This window comes from Moschus berezovskii, chromosome 9 (genome assembly GCF_049115385.1).
Source record: "Moschus berezovskii isolate FMDL1 chromosome 9, NW_MosBer_1.0, whole genome shotgun sequence".
Classification (NCBI taxonomy): domain Eukaryota; kingdom Metazoa; phylum Chordata; class Mammalia; order Artiodactyla; family Moschidae; genus Moschus; species Moschus berezovskii.
The window spans coordinates 60,622,078-60,646,224 of NC_142468.1; the positions used below are offsets into that span (position 1 = coordinate 60,622,078).

General features: G+C 41.4%; 1 protein-coding gene, 1 long non-coding RNA gene and 1 pseudogene across 8 annotated transcripts in view; 1 reads left to right on the forward strand and 2 right to left on the reverse strand.

Annotated features, from left to right (window-relative positions):
• Positions 1-13,437, forward strand: part of TRIM9 (tripartite motif containing 9) — a 115,391-nt gene extending 101,954 nt beyond the window's left edge. For 2 of the 6 annotated variants that reach the window (XM_055435423.2, XM_055435424.2), the window contains exons 8-10: positions 7,133-7,436; positions 10,501-10,663; positions 12,934-13,437. In XM_055435423.2, the coding sequence (XP_055291398.1) occupies positions 7,133-7,436; positions 10,501-10,663; positions 12,934-12,996 (530 nt within the window). In that variant the 3' untranslated portion in view covers positions 12,997-13,437. Of the gene's footprint in view, positions 1-3,148; positions 3,338-5,837; positions 5,880-6,299; positions 6,324-7,132; positions 7,437-10,500; positions 10,664-12,933 lie in introns of all 6 variants that reach the window. The other 4 variants (XM_088839722.1, XM_088839724.1, XM_088839723.1 and 1 more) reach the window with 4 other exon arrangements.
• The window catches only part of LOC148776461 (uncharacterized), a 65,551-nt gene that overhangs the window by 15,111 nt on the left and 26,293 nt on the right, over positions 1-24,147 (reverse strand). The gene's annotated exons all lie outside the window — the stretch shown is intronic.
• The window catches only part of LOC148776462 (protein CFDP2 pseudogene), a 37,278-nt pseudogene continuing 26,159 nt past the window's right edge, over positions 13,029-24,147 (reverse strand). Inside the window, exon 3 of the transcript XR_016038261.1 lies at positions 13,029-13,070. The product of XR_016038261.1 is annotated as a protein CFDP2 pseudogene (transcript). The remainder of the gene's footprint in view (positions 13,071-24,147) is intronic.

Sequence of the window (24,147 nt, forward strand, 5' to 3'; positions counted from 1 at the left end):
ACACAGTCCCTCTCCCAGAGTTACTGATATGCCCAAAATTGCTACACCAGTATTCAGCTGGCATTCTGTTTTCCCTTGCTCTTTTGGCTAAACTGCTTTTGCTTACCAAAGCTCTTCAATAGACAGGATCACTACATGTGATGAAACATAAGAAATTTAAAATATTTAAGGAGCTATTTGTCTTTCTCTAGTGACCAATGTATTAAAAATTAATAATAATTATCCTGAATATTAGCTATGACCTAAAACATAGCTTCGTATCATGTATTCTGAAAAAACACTAACCCAATTCTTCTTTGTCATGACTAATAGAATATTAATGGCTGAAAAGCCTTCTCCAGATCTCAGTAGTTGTGCTTTGAGGGAAGGTAAGGAATTGGGTTTACATCCTGTCTGCATCCCAGGGTATAAAATAGAATACACACCATAACTGTGTGTATGTTCAATGTGAGTTGTATGATTTGGCTAAACATGGGTGTAGCATTACTGTTTCCAATATTGTCTTACTGTCTTTGGTTCATGTCTTTGAATATGTCCAGAGGGGCATGATGAGGAGAATAAAGATTTGAGATCCATACCTTAGAAGAAAGATTGGAGATCAATTCTGTTTATCCCAGAAAAGTGATTATTTTTAAAGGGAACCATGACTGCTCTTGAATATGGCCTCAGATAGTAATGGTACACTTGAGAAGTAGGGCTCCCAAAGTGGTATATCCAGAACAATGTAAGCAATAACTGCAACAGGAGGGAGCTGCCCAGAGGCCATGAGACCCCTAACCTAGAGGACTTCAAGGGGAAGCTTATTATTGCTGTTCAGATGACATCAAGACAAATGTCTTCCCTCTAAGACTCCTGCAACCTAAGGTATTATCAAGTGGTTTAGATGACCTATAGGCCCTAACATTTGCACTCTGTGCCGAGGGAGAAAGGCACAACGCATCTTGCTGAGATCGAATGCTCTCTCTCGCTCTCTCTCTCTCATGTGTCATTTGGACAGTTTTCATGAAGCAGTAGGACTTTTTTTTAAAAACTTCTTAGAGAAAACGGGGTAGGAGTACAAGGTAAGAGCCCAGCCGGTAGGGTATGGGAGAACACAGGTAAGAAAAACTCAGAGCAGAGATGGAAAGATTGGGTAACATGGATATTAAGTAAGCTTGCCTGAGTAGAGAACGTGGCTCAAGACAAGAGGACTCAAGGAGAACTGGGTCATCAATGGTTCACATAAAAAGATAGAAAAACTAACCATTTTAGTGTTCAGTTACTAACCCCATGAATAACCATAGCTGCCCTCAGCCCCCATCCTGCAGAGTGGTCCCATCACCAACTCTAGGTGCTTCTTCCTGGTGCTGAGAATAGAAGAGGTGAGTATGATGGGGTTGGATTTGCTCCCTGAGTCTGGATATAGTACACGTCTCTTCACTGGTTTTCAGATGATTACTCGCGAGTTCAGTATACTCCAGAATTCATTTTATTATATATGTCCTTTTCCTTAATTATCAGAGCAACAAGTATTTTAAATATAATGAATTAATTGTTATCTCCTGGTGAAAAATATATTTCTAAGAAAATTCTTGTTAAAAATATTTTACTGAGATAAATATAGTTGTAAATTCTCCCCCTAAAAGATGCCCATGTTAGTTTGTGGTGTTGTACAATTGTCTTTCAACTTTTTCTATTAAACTAAAAGACTAATTCTCCTTTGAGATAATTAGAACATAAATCATTTCTTAACAAGAAATGGTCACACATGCCAATTTACTCCAACCATATGAAGTTTAGGTAAAAGAAAATTGGAATGTATTATTAGGAACACAGTGTCTCACCTCCATAAATAGCAGTTCCTTTTCTCTGAAAACCTTGTTTGTACTTTTCTTATTAAAAAAAATTAAAGAAAAAAAATTTCCCCCAAGCTAAAAAAAAGTAGCCTGAAAAGCTAATTTTAATGTTATAAGTTCAAAAATGAAAATGAGACTGTTGGCAGTATTAAACTGAAACCTGCCAGTGCCCTGCTCTGAGCTTCTCAAATAGGATCCCATTCTGCACACATATGCTACATTGAGCATGCATGGAATAGCATTTTGATAGAATAAGGGTATGTTCAGTACAGAAGAACTTCCTTATAGACTCAAACCAGAAAAATATTCCCAGAAACACTTTAGCCACCAAAACAAAATTATTGTTTCAATGAGAAGAAATTTCCGTGGTGGTTTTGGAACTAGAATACTACCATCATGCTATCTGTATTTCCTGGATTGTTACTATCAAATTGAGTTCTAAGAAATCCCCAATTGGTAAAACATGTGTCTCTGACTGATCACTCTACAGCCTACAACCACCTATTGTTTAAACAAACGAGAAAGGAATGATTTCAGTAATTTAGAGGTGAGAAACTACCTCTAAATTACTTTAAATTCTAAAACTAGATGAAGCAATTGATATGTCCTTACTATGGTATAATAGCCATCTTCATTCCAGACCTGACTATCTGAAAATAAAGTCATTTTTGCCAATAAAGACCAATGTACCTCACCACTGCCCGTGGTCGTTTATTCTTAGAGAACCAGAGATATTCAAGGGCACCCCCAAGGGCTGATCTTAATTCAGAAACAAAGCTAAGGCTCCTTCCCTGGTTACTTGTTCAGCCCACTGTCCTTCTCTGATTTAAAGAGCAAGTCTTAAGTACGCTGGTATAGAAAAACCATCTTGTCCATTTAGAAACAGAAATATATATATTGAGAGAAAAGGGAACATATGGAACAACACAGAGTTAGTAAAAACCGTTACCTCCTAAATAGAGACCATTGTTGTACAGATAGTAATACCCAACAGATGTGAAGAGGGTAAAGTACTGATCTCTTGGTCATCAATGGGTAAATTTAAGGTTTCTAAGTTCAGCTCTAAAGATTAAAAGGAAACTTCCAATACTTTCTATACCCATAAAAATCAAGGGAAAATGAAGACAATTGTTTGTGATATTTGAAGTATCCTCTGGTTTGAGTTCTGTCCTGCCGAGAATTCCCTAAACCACATTGGCCTCTATGGGGTGGATGAGGCTTTGTGAAAATGCATTCGTGAGGCAGGTCTTGGGGAAGCGTGCACGGCAGGTGGCAGATTTCTGATCTCTAGTTTGCATTGATCTTACATTTAGACACAGACTCAGAAGAACAGACAGTCCCTTTTCCAGTGCCTTCGGAAAGATTGCCGCTCCGTAGAATGAGTCCTTTCTCCTCCACCCTTAATCTACAACCCAGCTTCCCCGGGAGAGCCTACTTTGATTTCCGATCCTCACCCCACCAGCTGAGCTTGCATTCCTCTTTACAGTCTCTCAATGCACCGGGTGAGCCGAGCTCGTCTGACCTTTCCTCTTGATCTCTGTGCCTTGACGGCATCTCGGAAATACCTGTTTTGTTCTTGCTGTTCATGTGCGTGCGGAGGGCAGTGAGCTATGAGCTAATCTCTGTGTCTGTGGCCTGCTTCCGGTATGAGGAGCATTTGGATGATGGGAGATTTGTGGCTTTCTTGTTTGTGTGGTGTGAGGATTAACATCAAGCTGTGGTCAGTGTATATAATGGTGTTGAAAAGTGATGAGTGAAGTTGTTCTTTTTGCACAAGCTGGTAGCACCACCGTGGGAACCCTGCTCTGTCATCACATGCCATGGCGTAGCACGCACAGGTGCTGGCTGAGGGGAGGCCGTGGCCTTAGTTCGGAGGTTTGCAACCCTGCCCTATCCAGGAAACCAGCTGTGTCTGGGAGACTGGATCAGTGCATCCAGCCTGGAGTGGTCTGATTAAACATAGACTCAAGAGATCTCTACTGAAAAAAAGTTAAAAACTTGCCGACAGCAGAATGCATCATGCAAAGCAGGCAAACCAGAGAGCAGAAAGTGAAAGTATTTTCTGCAAAAGCCTTGCTCACTGGTCAGACAGTGTACTCAAGGCTGATTTTTTTCTAAGCAAAAGGAAGGAACAATCACCAGCTAAATCAGAAAGCCTTAACTAGCCTAAGGCCCAAAGCTGGGAGTCACTGAGAAGTCAGGCCTCCCAAAGTTTCCCACAGCTGAGAGGGTTGTGACAGGGTTTCAGGTTTCAAGTTGGACTAGTGATACTATTCCATGAACTCTGTCTAGAAAATAGAATCTTAAAATATCTAAGACGCAGACCTATTTGATCTCTTCAGGACTATATTGTAATCAGGGCTACACATGATGCACATTTTACATTTCCGGAGGCTTCTTTTGTTTGTTATTTTATTCTGTTTGCTCATCCCACATCCTGGAATGAAGAAGGCCACAGCATGACAGTGCAAAAAGGATGCAGGGACTTCAAGCTCTCCTTAAAATGACTGTTTTCCTTTGTGCTTTTATGTTTCTTGTTTCTCTGTGCACTATTGGCTTTTAAACATGCTTTGTTATGGAACTCTCTTCACTCGTGTCTAATGTACTGAAATATTGTTATAGTCTTTGTAATGTATATTGTCTCAAGAATAAAATGAAATGTGGGTTTGGGGATATTTGATGGCTGTATTTGACACCATTGTTGTACCGTTGAACCTTAAATGTACGATGGTGTATTTAAAGTAGTGTCAAAAGATTTCAGATAGCTTGTTTTGAAGAAGATTTGCACAAGGCATGATTCATTTAAAAAATTTAAAAGCCCTATTCACATTCTGCAGATTTATTTCCAAAGCTGGATGAGATATAGTTTTAAAGCTCATGTGTTCCATACTCACTAAGTTCTCACCTGTGAATAGGAATTGAGATGATAATTGATAGAAACTAAACATAAGTTATCAGCCATTTTTGCATATGAATTCATCTCAGAGAAAAATAAAGTAACCAAAAGTAAGGTCATAATCTTTACATTTTGTTTTTAATTCAATCATTAGTCCCTTCTAAGGTGCTTTCTTAATTCTTTTAAAATTATTTTAATTCAGTGTATTATCCTTCATTTAGCACATAAAGGCCTTACTGACTTGAAAAAAAAAAAGATCCTTTCTAGGAGATATCCTGGTGCTCATCAAAAACACATTTCAGTCACTGATACCACTTTAAATTGTAGTTCACACGCCTTTGAACATTTTAAGAATAGAATGCTTCATCCACCCTGATGAAGCTTCTCATGGAAGAGGTAAGAGTATACAAATATTAAGGAAGGGGGAGGTGGGTGCAAGAGTTCCACAGGTGATTCTAATGTATTTCTGAGGTCACTCCACCCCCATCAGCCACCATGCTGGCTCCCCTCCCTTAGGTGAAAAGGATGATGTAGTAAAACAATCTAAGAAAGAGAGGAGGTCATTTTTGTTTTACCTACGTTTATTTAATGTCATTATTAATAATTACCAGATGTCTTTATTAACATATGGATTACATCACATATTTAATTCTATAATTATCATCTGACTCGGGCCCAAGTCACAGTAAAGGCCTTTTGTCACAACCAGAGTTAGAAGAACATGGAATAGTGATGTAGAATGGAGCTTTATCAAGATTCAGTGATTTCTCCACTTCAGTTGGATGAATTTTTCTCCTTTTCTTCTGAATATGAAAACTTTAATGGAAAAGGTTGAACTTAGAAGACAATAAAAATTTAAGCTCTACAGTTTAGAAACAATTGGAGGAGACTTTATTAAATTAAAAAAAAAAAAGATCTACTATTTATTTTGAAAGAGCAGAGAAGCAGTTTTTACTCCAGCAAGTAAACTAACATAAAAAGGGCTTTGGTTTTTCATGAATCAGGCCTCTGGTGACTATTCAGCTGGCACTTTTTACATGTATACAAATAATCTTTATTGACTTGGTTGTTGTTTCATAGCTTTGATGTGTAGTATCTCTTTATAGGATGCAATTTTGAGACACAATCCGCATCTTACTCTCAATTAGGCAAGTATACCTACTGTAATTGTTATCTTTTACTTATGTGCTTGGAATGCTCCATTCCCTTCACAAAATAAATGGTAGCAGCTTATTCTATGTCAATAAAATTGTTGAATTGTCATTCAAATCCCATTATAGCAATTTCTCTCATACTTAGAAAAAATGAAAAGATGCCTGTATTTTGAAATTTTGTACCTCAAAGAAGATTACTTTTCCCCCAGATTTCCTGTACAACAATGCAAGCACTCATTATAAGCAGAAAACTTGTGGGCAAAAGGTACTAATCAGCCCAATGGTTGTAGTGTATGCAGTTTTAAACTTAGCCCTTTTTTGGTGTTAGTCTATCAAAAAAGACTTGTATTCTTATCAGTGTCAATTTTGCCTCCTATTTCTCTCTCCCATGCCTTTCACTTGGAATGACAACAGTTGACATTAAAAAGCTGTTGGCAGGTATGGAATAACCTTATTCTGTTACCAATAGCAAAGACCAAAATGCATGTGAGGTAGTTCACAGGTTTGATAAATCAGCAATTCCGTTTGTCTGGAGGAGATTCTTTGTAGGTGGCATTTAGAACTCGGGCACAGCACTGTATACAAAGACATCATTCCATCTGCACCTAATCGCCAATACTTTTTACATGTTTTAAGAATAACATGCACACTGTATTTGTGATGAAGGAAGCAACCAGTCTTACATCCAAGTCTCAGTCACTCATGAGAATTAGTTTCTGTTGCTGATATTTCCAAAGCTTCTGAGTTTTCACTAACACTGAGGAAATTTTCAAAGCAACTGAATTGAGCACTTCTGTGGAAGGAGTATTTCCGTATTTCACTGAGTGTGTTTTATCCCTCCTCCATCTAGGACTCTAGTCACTAGCCTTCCCGTCTCAGGGTTACACAGGCATCTTAGTGCATCCCTCTTCCCTTGTCTCTGGTGTACTGTTCTGCCAGTCACTGGGTGAAGGGACTTGATGCCACTTCACTCCCGGATCACCTGGTTGGGAGTGCAGTCTGAGCCAGGTAACCCCTGCTGAATCGGTCGTGTGTCATCCATCTGTTTCTGGGTGCAGAGAGCCCCAGGTCCCAGGACGTGCCCCCTGTCTGCTCACTCATGGCCCCTTCTGGCTCTGCACACTTTGTTCCCGCATGGAAGCATGAAAATGGGGCAAAACATTCCTCTCCCGCCCAGGAGTAAATTACGGTGTGAACTCATTGGGTCCGTCTTAGTAACCAACCACCCTCCCCTCTTTTGTCCCCAGTGGCCTGGTTTGCTTTTGACCCTGGTTCGGCGCACTCTGACATCATCTTCTCCAATGACAACCTGACTGTGACCTGCAGTAGCTACGATGACCGCGTGGTGCTGGGGAAGACCGGATTCTCCAAGGGCGTCCACTACTGGGAGCTGACAGTGGATCGCTATGACAACCACCCTGACCCTGCCTTCGGTGTGGCTCGCATCGACGTGATGAAGGATGTGATGTTAGGAAAGGACGACAAAGCTTGGGCAATGTATGTGGACAATAACCGGAGCTGGTTCATGCACAACAACTCGCACACCAACAGGTACCCTGCAGCCCCCCGCAAGCAAGCCTTCTTCATGTTGGCTTCTGGTCCAGAACAATAGCCCAAGTTCAGAGACCTATTAAATAGACAACATGAAGGAAGTCAGGGAGGTCACCTTTATTAAGTAGACCTTCTACTGCTCTTAGCCACGTCCATCCTGGTGTTTTTGCTTTTTGCATAATGACAGGGACATGAGCACTTTCTTAGACCCCTCATTGCTGTATTCCACTTAGGGCTGCAAACGAAGAATCCTCATGAATATCTATTATACAAAAACATTCCAGGATTCTAAAACACAGTCTTACAACTTAAAGCACTTGTGTACAAGATACTCAGTTTTTCTGAACATCAGTTTCCAAATCCACCAATTAGGAAAATCATATTTTTCCATGCAGAAATGTTCCCATGATTAAATGAGACATGCAAAAATGCCTCCCATCAGAGGCATCTGAAAATAGAAGCCCCTGTTCTTCTTATCATTATTATCAGTACTGCAGTTAAGTGGTATTGAGCACTTTAATTTAATCTTATGGGTTTGTTTAAATTTATGATATATTTAAATCTTATGGATGCCAATTTGGATAGTTTTATAGTTGAAGAACCCTCTTATTATTATATGGATTCAGAGCACCCAGTTTGTTGGGGAAAGGGAACACAGGAATTGTTTTAGGTTTTCCTTTACCACCAAAATCTAGGCAATTATAATTTAACTCACACTATAATATTTTCTCTAGACTTCTTTTTTCATTTGGTTTGTGTTTTCTTCCTCAAATGTATTTTTCACAAATTTCCTAGGTAGAGAAGTGTCTTTTAGGAACCTGGTCCACCTTATTCTCAAATACATCCCCAAGTTACATCCTTATTGGTGTCTGAGATGGGGGAGTGGGGGACTACAGCTATATTCAGTCAGAAGGAAAGCGAGTCGTGCAGCGGCAGGCAGTGGGCTCCGCTGTCTCAGCTTTTCCTGTGTGCTCATCACTGCCTCTCTGCTAGCCAGTAGGCTTCCTAGGGCCTCCACTTCCTCTTCCCTTGGATAGTTTCTCTACATCTGCATTCAGTCGTGCTTCGTTCACTGTCCCTTGAAGTGAGCACGTGTCGCTGGCCAAAATCATGGCCTTCTCTGCCCACCAAAGCCGGATGAAAAATACAGAGACAGAGTTTAGCGGAAATAGAAAGGTGGCTTCAAACTGTCAGCCAGTGGAAAGGGGAACACAGTAGGCTCATGCCTTCCTCACCATGGGGAGTCTAGGGGCTTCTATAAGATGAGGAACAAAGGTGTTAGGATCTTGAGTTCTTCCTCTTGCATTGTTTCAAAGACAGTCATACTGGCTGGTGTCAGTAACCCAGTAACTGAGTCTGGCAGTTCCATGGCTCTGTGACCTTCTTTCTGATGTGTAACTACAACAGGAAGGGTGTTAAAAGGGTAAACACCAGATAGGAGATGTATTTAGCATAGAGTCAAAGGAAAATAGGTGTGAAGTGTAGCTCCTGCAGAGTTGGGGGAGAAAGAAGCAAACTCAGTTACAGACCTACAGAGTTAGGAGCAGTCAAAGTGAAAAAAACTAGGACTGTTCAGGCCTGCTCACTGTTCTCTTTATCTTCCTGGTTCTCAGGAACAGGAAAGAAAAAGATTCCTCATTTTTTCCCTTTTCACTTGCAACATACACATGCCATTCCAGCCTGGTCTCAAATCCTACTATGTGCAGAGAAGCTGTTACCTTCAGGGATTCACATTTGAGGGACCCTCTGTCGCCAGCTCCCTGATGCCATCACCCATGTACCCCACTTACTTTTCCCTTCCAACTTCTTTATTTTGGAATGAAGGGGTAATAATGCAACTGCCATACTATGCAGAGAAACAGTTTCTTAAAGCAGAACACATCCCCTTGCATGTAAACTGCATGTCACCAGGGCCGTCATTGCTGAAAATGAGAAATTGCCAAGACACAATTGATACCCCGGTGTTTTTAACGACTGTGTGCACTCTGTGTTCTGCATCCCAAGGGGAAAAGAAAAACACTCTCACATGTCTGTGAGGCTGAAGTTCTGTACTGCTAGATAGATCTCAGTGAGGAGGAAAAGGACAAATCTGATTGTCTAGGCTTAGTGGCTTTATGAAACCATCAGTTAAAGCATAAGACACAATGCTTTGTTTCCAATGACAATCACTCCAGCTCCTAGAGTATAATTATTTCACCTTACAGAGAGGAGATTCCTCTTCAATGTTGCCATTTTATGGAGAGCCTCCAGCTTCTCAATTCAATTTCAGTATGCCCCAAATTACCATCTTTCTGGAATGAGTTTTTCTGCTTAATGGATAGCATGAGGCCCCATATCCAATTTTTCATGCATGTGTTCTAGGTTCAGCTTAAGTGCCTCTTTACTTTGACTTTCAAATTAAATCATTTTGGATTGAATGAGGCTTAATTCACAACTTGAGACACAGCTCTAGGCAAAGTTCTGATAGCCTAAAGGCTACTTTTTGTTCCTGGCCTTTGATGCTTGTGTCTCCATGTGAAGGCATTCTCTCTTAGCAACAGCAGAGCAGCGCATGAGAACTGGTTCAGGGAGCGAGCAGATTTTACGTTTTTATATACATGGGCTTCCCAGGTGGCGTGAGTAAAGAATCCACCTGCCAATGCAGGAGACTTTTTTATATAAAGCAGGAGACAGAAGAGACGTGGGTTTGATCTTTGGGTGGGAAGATCCCCTGAAGGAGGGCCTGGCAACCAAGTCCATTATTCTTGCCTGGAGAATCCCAGAATCCCATGGACAGAGGTGCCTGAAGGGCTATGATCCATAGGGTCACAAAGAGTCAGACATGACTAAAGCGACTGAGCACAGCACAACACAGCTATACATACAGCACATAAGTAGATAAACAGTGTATCTGTGGCATTAAAATTGTATGTGAAGAGGGGTCACTAAGAGGAAAAATGTGTTAAAAGGCTCTGGGGGTAGTGAATGATAATTTTAAACAGGTTAAGAAATACTGCTTTAACCATACAAACAGCTTCTAGAAGGAGGACAGGCAAGTGAAACCCCATGTTTTCTTTTTCCACAGAACTGAGGGAGGGATCACAAAGGGGGCCACAATTGGGGTCCTCCTCGACTTCAATAGAAAAACCTTGACGTTTTTTATCAACGACGAACAGCAAGGTCCCATCGCCTTTGAGAACGTGGAGGGCCTGTTCTTCCCGGCAGTCAGCCTGAACAGGAACGTGCAGGTGAGCGGCTGCTCCATTTGTGAGGCTGCCCGCGGGGCGGTGAGCTTAGACCCCCACCTTGGAGGGCCCAGACCAAGACGCAGAGGAGAGGGGGGTGTGGGGCGGGACTGACGTGACAAGAGAGATAATTCCAGACCAGCATAAGCCCCTTTGTTATATTTAGACACAGTTTGGTGAACAGCAGCGGGGGAAACTGGGATTCTCTGGTGGCAGGCTAATGACTGTCCTCCTGAGCCCTAGATTCCTCTCTAGTGGAAAGGAAACTCTTGAACCCGCTGGCCTGAAAGCAAATGAAATGACTGCTGCAAAGCCCCAGGAGCGCCTGAGAAGTGAAGGTGTGAGCCTGAAGCGCTAACAGGATGCTTAGAAATCTGGGGCTTCTCCACTGCAGTCTTATCGCTTCTGTTAGGGAGAGAAAACATAGTCCCTGCCTGCAAGTTAGTTAGTAATGATTTTTTGTAAGTATAAACAACAGGGTTTTCTTATTTGTTCATTCAATAAATATCTACTGAGTACCTTTGATATGTCAGGCACTATTGAAGTATTGTAAGTATTGTTGTTTATCAGTGAAAACACAAAAATGAAAATCTTGCCGTCTTAGAGCTTGCATTCTAGTTACAAGAGACACAGGAAATAATAAGCACAATTGCTGTGTTAATTATATAGTATATTAGAAGGCAGTATTGGAAAAGACCCTGATGCTGGGAATGATTGAGGGCAAGAGGAAAAGGGGGCAACAGATGATGAGACAGTTGGATGGCATCACTGACTCAGTAGACATGAGTTTGAGCAAACTCAGGGAGTTAGTGAAGGACAGGGAAGCCTGGCATGCTGCAGTTCATGGGGTCGCAAAGAGGCGGACACGACTTAGCAACTAAACAACAACAAGGCAATATGCAGTGGAGAGAAGACAAGGAAAGGGTGGGGGACCAAGAGTGCCAGGGTAGGGAGGGCAGTGGCAGTCTTAAGCAGGGTGATCAGCATAGGTGGGCCTTATTGCAATCACAGGTGAGCTGAACCTTGAAGGAAGTGAGGAAGTGAGCTGGCTAAGGCTTTCCAGGCAGAGGGAACAGCCAGGGCAAAGTTTCTAAGATGTGAAGGGCTTCACACAGGCAAAGAATGGCCAGGAAACCACAGCTGGGACAGATGGGGGGCAGTGGGAGAACAGATCAGGGCATGTGAGAGAGGTTGCCCTACCAGCCACTGCTGAGGTGTGAGCGCTCACTTCCGTCTTGAGCTGGAACTAGACATTGGCTGTGAACTTCACTCAGCAAATGGCTCTCGAAAGATAGGGCTTAAGCATCAACACAGTGCTTGTGATTTTTGTTGTATATAGAACTACCGTCTTGGGAGCTATTTTAAAAAACCATTGCTGTTCATCAATATGTGCAGTAGAAGTGATTGCAACCCAGTGACCCTCTGCCCTTCTCTCTTGCCACAACTTGATGGGTTTTTCTGGAAGGCTGAAATCTAATCCATCATGAGTTTGGCTCTACATTGGACCAAAGAAAGCCATAGATTTCCCTAGAAGTGTGTTTTGGAAAACACTCAAAGTTTTCCGCTTTTTTAGCTGTTTCCCTTGCAAAGACTATCGTACTCAATGCTCTTTAGAGGTTTCTGGGATGTTCTGAGTATCTTCAGAGAAAGACTCTTAGCCTGGGGAAGACAGCGACAAGGTGGACAGAGATGACAGACAGCGCTGCGTGAAATGGTTCTAGCCTGATCGGTGCAGCCATCCAATGAGGTCTGAGGTTAGAAATCAGTGAAATAGTTTAAGTGTCCATGTCTCCTCGTTCTCGGCAATCATCTAGGCCATCCCAAAGTGAAAGGCTTATCCTAATTGAAATAACTAGGGGACAAATAATAGGGGAAGGGTTGTCTGCTCATCTCTTCTCTATCCATGGATATGGCAGTGACCTTGCAATGTGGCCAAAAGGCTTTGCCACCTGCAAATCAATGCCTCATTCTTCAGTCATAAGGGACACAATCTCCCCAGAATTCTTTGAAGAGGCAGGTGGATTCAAATCAGATTATCAAGTGTCTCCAGGATCAGGGAGCTCAGCATGGTGGCCAGGTTCTTAGCACAGGCTGAATTCTACGGGAGTTCTCTGTGATGTCTACGAGAACAGATGTTACAGAAAAGTGAACAGATCCCTTTCTGAGTTAGGAACAAGCCCACTTGTTCCTAAGTGGGGAGAGGGTGCAGTGGCGGCGGCGGGTGGGGGGGGGGCTCCTAAAGTGCCTCTAGGACTCACAGTCTCTTCCCCTAGGTCACACTTCACACGGGGCTCCAAGTCCCTGACTTCTACTCCAGCAGAGCATCAATAGCCTAAGAATGTGCCGTGGAGGCGCCAGCTGCCTGTTCTTACCTCCCGCCTGAGAGTGACCGCAAGGAGCTCAGCCAGACCTGGAGGGAGAGAGAGGAGGAGAAATGCTGGTCCTCATACCCACAGCGCCCCCCCCACACACATCCTTCCCTCCAGCCTCTCTACTGCTGTAAAGCCTGCTTTCTCTTCCACAGTCAGCAATTCTAACCAACAGAGGACCTAGACAGCCCACCGTGTCATTTTGTTTCCAAACCCAGATTTTGCTTTTATTTACAGTAATTTTTATGTAGGTGAGTTATCTTTTGTTTTTCTTCTGATCTTGTCATTGGTGAGTTACGAACTGGCACTGCCAAGAGAAAATTCTCCTAATAACTTTTTTCTTAAGCTCTCTGTCAAAGAGGTAGGTGGTAGGAAGAGGTAGGGAAGAATGAGTTGAACTTGGAGCTTGCCATTTAGAATGTTCTTGACTGTTCTTGCCCTGTGACCTCTTATGCAGCGTTACCTCTGCATAGCTAGTCTTTTCAGCAATGAAAAGTTGTACTATCCATTGAAGCACAAAAATGATAGCTACACAACTGCATAGAGGTTCATAGCAGTGCCAGCTCAAAGGACATCTGGGTCATTAGGACGGGTCAGAAACCCTGGTCACTGATTGAAACTGGAAAGTCTCTAAACATAGGCAGGCCAGAGGACTTCATGATTTGGTTCATTTATTTATCACAAGTTTTTAATTAAGAACCTGTTATGGACCAGACACTGTTCTAGATGCTGGAGACACAACAGTGAATACACAGGTGTGGTCTCTGCCCTCCTGGAGCTTATATTGTCCTAGGAGAACAAACCAAAAATAAAATTATTGCAAACTGTTACTAGTACTAGAAAGGAAATAAAAAGGGCCAAAGATGCTCATTGGCAAGATCTTTCAGATCCCCCAGAATGATGCTAAAAATCCATACAGTCTGGCCATAGCACCAGAAACATACCAACTCAATGCCTTTCCAACTGTGCTATTTTAATTATGGTACCTGCTGCCATTCATCACAAAGCCCTTCTTTAGTCGAAATGATGTCAGCATTCTTATTTGTTAATGCTACAGTGATACTAAGCCTTAAAAACTAATGTGAAAAAAGAAAAAGTAACAACCAGAAGGAGGAGCTCTCATTCTCTGTACTGGGGGATCTTAAATTGCAGCTCACAGCATTCCATTCTCAGGATTAATGCTCTTGTCTCCGTTTAGACTCACTTTCTGTGCCTGTCACAGGTGAACTGTCCATCCACTCAGCTGCCATTCACAACCCACCTTTCTGGACTAATTCAAATAATGTTTGGAAGGAAAATGAAATTGTAGGTCACTGCTCTGCTCTTAACAGAGATAATAGCAAAATAGAATAATAAACTTATTACTTCCATGTAGAGATAGACCTATATAAGCTTCCTTTCAGATTCTTTTGTTTGACATGAAGTTTTAGAAAATGTTGGACCTTGAAAGAAGTTCTGGTTTGTTGTCTAAATATTTGCCAGGGAGTCAAGAAATTCACCATGAAAAAAAGAAAAAAGTAACGAAAGGAAAGCAGTAGGATGGGAAAGCTAGCAAATTAAAGTTTGGGCGAAAAGTAATATATGTAAATAGCTAATAGTTTACTTTTGTGCTTTATGTAGATTATTTCTATCTGCTGTGGTGTTTTTCTAATAAGTGTACCTAATTTATTGAATGGGTGCTATCCTGTTTGTGTCCACCTTGGTTTTTCTTGGCTACAGAACCACTCTGTTGCAGGCCAACACTAATTTGATATTTGATTTACTCTCCAATGAGACTTGATGGCTGGGCCGCTGTAGACTCATAGTTACTCTTGTTCTTTATTAAATTCATCCTGCTAATTAGATTTCTAGTGACTGGTAACACGTAGTTTACACAGAATTGCAATTATAGATGCATATTGCTCCTGTACTAGGAAAAAAATGGATATTTCTGGCGTACCAATAAATGATTTTTATGAGAGAACATTTTATGTCTCTTTAGAATATCATAGGTTTCTTGCCTATTTGGGACGACAGTTCGCCTTTGTCAGAGCAATATTTCTTCAGCAAAGTGTCATTGGAAGGTCCCCCAGGACTGGGGAAAGCACATGCACTTCACCCCATCTCCTCAGGAGCCTGGCGTTGTCTCCTAGTGGTACTGACCTTCTCAGTCTTAACTTCATGTAAAATATTAATAGTTGATGCCGTTAAGGGTATGCCTCCAAACACTGGGGACTTACTTTAACAAACTTGCTCCTAGAAGAGCCGCAAACTTGTCCTGCAAGATAGAGTGTCGCTGACTTTTTCTAACTTGGTTCCTTCACCATTTCTTAGAGTGGCTAAGCAATACGACTGTTTTTAAATAATTACAACATTGTTCATCTCCCTTGTCTATTAGCCCTTTAAAATGAACTGCCTTGGGTTTATATTAAAAGAAAAACATCATCTAAAAACATATTGAAAGAATGGCTTAAATCCATTTCACCTGCCTTCACAATCTAGATTGTTGTTCTAAGACTTGCAAATCTTCCAACAGTAAGCAGCCTGAACTGCAAGATGTTTGTGGCAGTTGTTTTCCAGGAACTTGGCATCAGTTGTGTCGAGTTGGAACTGAGCTTATCAAGACTGGATGGGACCACTGACCGACCCCTCAACTGGGCATGTGCAGGCAGGTGTCCGCTTGGTGACCTTTTGACAACAGAGGGCTGTAATTAGTTACACCTGGGCAGAATGACTGTTATCACACTTTTTGCAATCACCTTTCCCCATGGCTCCCACGTGCCTCTCCATGTCAGAGGGCTGTAATTAGTTACACCTGGGTAGAATGACCGTTCTCACACCTTTTAGCAATCACTTCCCCCACACACACACCCCTCCATGTGCCCCATACCCCCCACATGCCCCTCCCCATGCCTCAGCCCAACCTTCTTCCTTATCCCCTAAATATCCCAAGCCCCTTGCCTTCAGTTGGGAGACAGGTTTAAGATTTGTTTCCCTGTTTGCTTTGCTGAAAACCTCAGCATCTTGGTTCAGTGTGCTTCAGGCAAGATGAACCTGGTTCCGTAACAATTCAGTCCGGATGATAATCTCTGAATGTGACCTCTGACAGCTGTTGGAGCGTCTGCTCTGTATCCATCCAGGTTTCTGCTCTCTTCTTTCCTCACTCTCTACCCTGTTACTTTGTTTTTGCTCCTCTATCGGCCCTATCTTCTAGTTTTCTGCCTTTCTCTCTAACTATGGGGATGCTTTAGCCATGTTTTAATTTTTCCCTGGTGCTAAGGTAAATAGAACTTCTGATCCCCTGCCTATTTCCTCATAGGAGTAATTAAGTGATTTGCAAGAAATCACCCTATTTTCTGGAAATGAGATCCTCTTTTTCTTTCTCTAATGTGTGCACTTATCTTTTGCCCATCTACTTAACTCACTGACGAGAAAGAAGGGCTTTCTACTGAGTCAGAATTTCTGATTAGGAATCAAAGAAACTATAGTAATTAAAGAAGTACTTGGATCACACTACCTTATAATTTATATGAATATGCTGAAGATATCTGCCTATATTCTTCAACTGTATGAGCCAGCTACTTCCACTGAGATTGGTGTTTAGGGAACCTGGGGTCTGATATGCTACATCACACATAATTGAGGCTACCTAAATCGTGTCTTTCTGAAGAACCAGCTTTTTGGATACACACAGAATTTGCAGTATCAAATAGAGTGAACACTGGAAGTTCCTAATTACACATGCAGAAACATCAGCCTGGTCCTTTGAACTAATAGCTCCGTTCTGCTACAGATGTGGTAAGAAAAGCTAGAGGTACAGAATCAGATATCACAGAATCAGATAGTGGTGATGGTTGCATAGCCTTATAAACATAATAAAAATCACTGAGTTGTACACTCTAGAGGGGTGAGAGGCCATGTTGGACATGACCAGGACTCTCCTTACAGCCTCCCTCACTACCTAACAGTCTGGGTTCCTATCTCCCCAAACCTGTCCTCTGAAATAAAGCCCAAGGAAGAAGCGGAGGGTCATTGAGGACTGAGAAGCCAAACTCCTGGCCTGACGTTTTCTTCCTCTTCCCATATTCCTTTAGTCAGTGGAAGGGCTTTGGTTTACTTCCCCTTGCTATGTGGTGAAGATTGCCTGTACATGTTGTTCTTGGACCTCCTACTGTGGACTTTAACCAGGTCCCTTCCTGAGGACCACAGTGCTGTGGAGAGTAGAAAACCTGGCTGCCACTAAGGAAACAATTAAAAATAGCTCTCACATATCCCCAGTGCCCACATTTCTTTTTTCCTTCTCTCACCAGGTAGAAATAAGCATTTACGGTGAAATCTAAAAGGGTTAATGTTTTGGTTGGTGTTCTTGCCCTTCCCCCCCCCCAATATTTTTTTATAAAATTCTCTAAGTAATGAGGATAAATTAGAGCAAGCATGACTGAATAATGTTCAACTTCAATTAACTATTAACAACTTACAAACTGCCTTTTGATGTATGGCCACAATTTTTAATGTGTATGATGAAGGAAACCATAAAGCTAAGGAAACCACCTTGATGAGAGAAACTTCATGAAGATATAAACTAGTGAGTTGTTCTCCACCCTGGCTTAAATTCTCCAATAGGAACAATATGTCCAGGGACTTCCCTGGTGGTCCAGTGGCTAAGATTCCGTAAGTGGGGAGGGTTCAATCTCTGGTCAGGGAACTAGATCCCACATGCCACAGCTAGGAGTTTACATGCTGCAACTAAAGATCCTGCATGCCATAACTAAGACCAAGGACGGCCAAAGAAATAAACAAACAACATGTCCAACTATGCATCTATATACGTTCTGAACAAAGGAAGGAGCACAAATGAGGCAAACTATGTAAAAGTGCTTTGTGCAATAGAGATGAAAGACATGTTAAATATAATTATTAAGTTACTTCTACCCTCTGCACTGTCAGACAGCCTGAGAGTGGTCAGGCATAGTGACTGAAAGCACAGCATCTGGCAGTTACTGTCTGAATTCTGGCCCTTGGTCCTGGTTCCAAGGTGTGCCAGCTGCGTGCCCTGGAGCAAACAATGAAAACTCACCCATAGTTTCCACGTCTCTAAAGTGGAAATAGAATTGTTTTGAGAGTTAAAGCAAAAATTTAATGTAAAACACTCCAAACTGTATGTGTCCCCTGTTGAGTGTTATGAAAAACGCTTTTCTATACAAATGTCACATATTCCATGGTGATGTCAGTTCTGTCCCTTCCGTAAGATTCTGAGTGTCAACAATGATTCTTAACATCATCTTCTTGGGAGACAGTGTGTACAAATTTGTCTTTGTCAAAATTAATGGAAGTTATGTAAAATAGATGACTAGTGCAAGTTGGATGCATGAAGCAGGGCACTCAAAGGCAGTGCTCTGGGACTAACCAGAGGGATGGAGTGGGGTTCAGGATGGGGGGCACATGTGCACCCGTGGCTGATTCATGTTGATATATGGCAGAAACCACCACAATATTGTAAAGTAATTATCCTCCAATTAAAGTAAAAAAATTAATGGAAGAATATAAGCAAGGAAATTCTGAGAAAAAGTTCACTTATATGACATCATTAAAATCTATTTCAAAGCCACAATAATCAAAATGGTATACAGTTTAACTTAATCAGCTACAGGATAACTCAGACTTCAATGAATGCTGAACAATTACAAAGGAGGAAGTGAAAATTATTCCAAAATGTTGAAAATATTATTTGAAAATAGGTAAGCCATTTGGAAACCATATTTTAAATCATATCACAGCTCAGATATTAAGGGGTTAAACATTAAATAGTTAAAACTTTAATAGACCAGAACAAAAAGCAAATATTCATTTGATCTTTCTCAGGGAGGCTTCAGTTTATGCAATGTTGTTGTTGTTCAGTCATGTCCAACTCTTTGTGACCCCATGGACTGCAGGATGGCAGGCTTCCCTGTCCTTCACTATCTCCCGGACTTTACTCAAATTCATGTCCATTGAGTTGACTATCTAACCATCTCATCCTCTGCTGCCCTCTTCTCCTTTTGCCTTCAATCTTTACCAGTATCAGGGTCTTTTCCCATGAGTCGGCTCTTTGCATCAGGTGGCCAAAGTGTTAAGAGTTTCAACTTCAGCCTAAGTCCTTACAGTGAATATTCAGAGTTGATTTCCTTTAGGATTGACTGTTTTAACTTTCTTTCAGTCCAGGGGACTCTCAAGAGTCTTCCCCAGCACCATAATTTGAAGGCATCAATTCTTCAGTGCTCAACCTTCTTTTTGGTCCAACTTTCACATCCATACATGACTACTAGAAAAACCATTGCTTTATGGACTTTTGATGTCTTTACTTTTTAATATGCTGTCTAGGTTTGTCATAGCTTTCCTTTTGAGGAGCAGTAAATTTACGCAATAGGTTTATCAATTTTCTAACCCTCCTCTCCAACTAGTATTTTACATTTTACACCCTCCTGTGTTATCCCTGCTATATACCATAGCCATCTGTTTTCTTCTTTAATTAACTGGGCCCATTTTTATCCTATCTAAACCCACTTCTAGTACTATAGATTTATTGAATGTATTGATTTATTGTTACTCTGCCATTTAACAAACTACTTTTAAGGAAAGATTGAGGTATTAAATATGAACTACTCTGTACTGTGGACTGTATTTTCAACCTAATAGCTGTTTCTAATGAGAAAATCATCTGAAGTAAATGAGGATCCTAAATGTTCTTTCTGTAAAGGCTGATTTCTACATGTGATCTGTGAGAAGACCACTCCACACAATATATTTTGCTAATTGCCTGTGGGAAGTGTGACTGTCAGATGTAAAGAAATAAGCCTCCAGTCTTATCATTTGCGAAGCTTAAAATGATAAGTAGGCGAAGGTTAATTGCAACTTCTCAAGAAGTTAGTTTCATCAGTTCAGTTGCTCAGTCTTGTCCGACTCTTTGCAACCCCATGAATCACAGCACGCCAGGCCTCCCTGTCCATCACCAACTCCCGGAGTTCACTCAAACTCACGTCCATCGAGTCGGTGATGCCATCCAGCCATCTCATTCTCTGTTGTCCCCTTCTCCTCCCGCCCCCAATCCTTCCCAGCATCAGAGTCTTTTCCAGTGAGTCAACTCGTCGCATGAGGTGGCCAAAGTATTGGAGTTACAGCTTTAGCATCAGTCCTTCCAATGAACACCCAGGATTGATCTCCTTTAGAATGGACTGGTTGGATCTCCTTGCAGTACAAGGGACTCTCAAGAGTCTTCTCCAGCACCACAGTTCAAAAGCATCAATTCTTCGGCGATCAGCTTTCTTCACAGTCCAACTCTCACATCCATACATGACCATGGGAAAAACCATAGCCTTGACTAGACAGACCTTGGATGGCAAAGTAATGTTTCTGCTTTTTAATATACTATCAAGGTTGGTCATAACTTTCCTTCCAAGGAGTAAGCGTCTCTTAATTTCCTGGCTGCAATCAGCATCCGCAGTGATTTTGGAGCCCCCAAAAATAAAGTCTGACACTGTTTCCACTATTTCCCCATCTATTTCCCATGAAGTGATGGGACCAGATGCCATGATCTTCATTTTCTGAATGTTGAGCTTCAAGCCAACCTTTTCACTCTCCTCTTTCACTTTCATCAAGAGGCTTTTTAGTTCCTCTTCACTTTCTGCCATAAGGGTGGTGTCATCTGCATATCTGAGGTTATTGATATTTCTCCCGGCAATCTTGATTCCAGCTTGTGCTTCTTCCAGCCCAGCGTTCTTCATGATGTACTCTGCATATAAGTTAAATAAGCAGGGTGACAATATACAGCCTTGACGTACTCCTTTTCCTATTTGGAACCAGTCTGTTGTTCCATGTCCAGTTCTAACTGTTGCTTCCTGACCTGCATACAGGTTTCTCAAGAGGCAGGGCAGGTGGTCTGGTATTCCCATCTCTTTCAGAATTTTCCACAGTTTATTGTGATCCACACAGTCAAAGGTTTTGGCATAGTCAATAAAACAGAAATAGATGTTTTTCTGGAACTCATAGTTAACATAAATGAGCTTTGCAGAATAGGCAAACTATCTGCTAATCACTTAGACCTGCTATGCCTGCAGGGGAAAAAAAAGTATCTATCAGAAAGAAATCAGTCAGTCTTACATAAAGAATAGAATCGTGGCTGCCAAGGGGGAAAAGGGGAGGAGGAGAGGTGGACTGGGAGTTTGAGCTTAGTAGATGCAAACTATTACTTTTAGAATGGATAAACAAGGTCTTACTGTATAAAATAGGAAACTATATCCAATCTCCTGGGATAAACCATAATGGAAAAAAATGTATATATGTGTATAACTGAGTCTCTTTGCTGTGTAGGATAAATTAGCACAATGTTGTAAACCAACAATAATTCAAATTTTTTTAATGGGATTTTTTTAAAACAAGGAAACGATTAATGTTAAAAGCTTCTGAGGATCACCCAAAACTCTACGCGGGATTATTAAATTCCATGTCTTCAAGATTTCAACTAGGACCAAGGATCAAAACATTAGTATAGTTATGTTCACTGTTTGTAAGTTAATTGTCCTTCATCCAAGTTGAGGGGACACTTTTCCTTGATGTTAAGAGAACCTGAGTATCTGCCCTTCATGGCTTGGGGAGATAGAATCCCAGTGGATCAGATGAAGTTCTGAGGGCTAGTTCAGGGGCAGTCAGAATGCCTCCTCAGGGGTCTAATGGAAACAAGAGAGAACAGAATACAGGGCCCACTCAGCGACAAGGAGAGTCAGATGCAATTCACAGGGGCTTTTTTTTTTCTTATTTAGATGTCTCAGGTGTTAGGCTTCATCCTCAATCCCCTTCTCAAGTCTTTGGCAGTAACTAAAGGAAATTCAACCACTGGGGCACATTCCTAGTAGGAACTGTCAAAGCTGCTATAAAGGACAACAAAAGAACATAGAATCTTCCAAATGGGTCTGACTCAATATGATAATGTTCACGGTCTGAATCTTCTCAGGGCTAGATTAATAAAAGCAATAATAATAATATTCTATTTTCTTATTTCTCAGATGGAAGGGTTGTTTTGTTTTCCACACATTAACTTCTCTTCATCGAAGATACAGCTTACATGTGTCAAAAGCAACTCACTAGCCACTGGTAAAGTGGTGATTCTCAACCTTCACCGCACATTGACATCATCCAGAGGAGTTTAAAAATAATGATAACAGGCTACTAATTTACCTGATTAGAGATGCAGCCTGAGTGCGTGCATTCATGCTAAGTCATTTCAGTCATGTCTGACTCTTTGCAACCCCATGAACTGTAGCCCACCAGGCTCCTCTGTCCATGGGATTCTCTAGGCAAGAAAACTGGAGTGGATTGGCATGCCCTCTTCCAGGGGATCTTCCTGACCCAGGGATCAAATCCACCTCTCTCCCATCTCCTACATTGACAGGTAGGTTCTTTACCACTAACGCCACCTGGGAAGCCCACAGCCTGAGAATGTGGGCTTTTTTTAAGTTCCCAGGTGATTCTAACATGCAGCCAAAGTTGAGAATGCAGGAAAGGAAAGAGTGGGTGGCATATACTCAGAGACAGTTTTTATTGCCTGGACATATTCCCTGATAGCTCAGTTGGTAAAGAATCTGCCTGCAATGCAGGAGACCCCGGTTCAATTCCTGGGCTAGGAAGATCCCCTGGAGAAGGGAAAGGCTACCCACTCCAGTATTCTGGCCTGGAGAATTCCATGGACTGTATAGTCTATGGGGTCGCAAAGAGTCGGACAAGACTGAGCGACTTTCACTTTCAATTGGAAAATTAATATGATGTGTGCGTGGGAGTCCATCAGCTCATCAGTCTGTTACTTCTGTGGAGTTATTTGCATTGATAACTGGTAAATTTAAATTTCCATCATAATTGTCACTTAAAAGATCTTTTAAAAGATTCCACTATAATGTAACATAGAAAAGAAAATATATAACAATTGCACACTGGATAATGTGATTAAAAGCAATAAAAATTGCCAAAGATCTGAGGCCAAATCACAGATTTTCAATTGTTGGGACCAGTTGATGTGCTCAGAACTATCATTCAGATGTCCAAATATGTCACAAGCTTCCAGCTACTTTCCAAAAACTCTTTAGTTATGTGTAATTCAATTACTGACAATACAAACAAAATAACCAAGAGGGAAATGCAAACAAACAAAATCCCATGGAACCCACAGTATTCTTTGATATGTGTTTAAGTAATCCTGCAGGACTTCCCTGGTATTCAGTGGATGAGTCTGCCTGCCAAAGCAGGGGTTACGGAAGATCCCTCATGCCTCGGAACAGCTAAGTCCATGAGCCACAGCTACTGAGCCCAAGCGCTGCAACTACTGAAGCCCACGTGCCTTAGAGCCTGTGTTCTGCAATAAGAGAAGCCACTGCAATGAGAAGCCTGCACACCACAACAAGAGTAGCTCCTGCTGGCAGCAGTTAGGGAAAGCTTGCAAGCAGCGGCAAAGACCCAGCACAGTCAATAAATAAATAAATAATTCAAAAACAAATAAATAATTCTGCAGCATCACAAAGATGCTGACAAGGTCTAGATCATCAGCAGGGGTAACCTGGCTCTTACACATACACACATGGCCAAGGGCCATACTTGAGAGAGAGTGAGAGCCACTTTAGACCCCAACTGCGACTGTCATTCTGGAGAAGAAAGTATTCATGTATTTCTGAATGTAAATACATGCTGTCATAAGTTAGATTTTTTTAAATGTTATATTTAGTTTTGGTTTTCTCCAAAAGAATTAATATTAAGTCAGTGGTGAATTTTACAATCTACAACAAAAGCTTCTTACAACTGAGAAATACTCTAATAATATAGTAGCTATGTACTGAATCTTATTATTTTCCATGCAATGCCCAAAGGCTTTAAGTGACTCATCTTGCTTAATCTTCGTTTTACTTACATATTTTATTTTTACCATTTTAGAAATGAGACATTGACACATAAAGGGGTTAAGTAACTTGCCCAAGGTCACACTGCAGGCCAGGATTTGAACCCAGATGGTCTAACTCCAAGTCTCATGCTCTTAACCACTTGATTATAGGCCACTGTGATTTCTGCACAGAGGGTGTACCCCATGCAACACATTCAATAAGTATTTAATGAGCACCTATT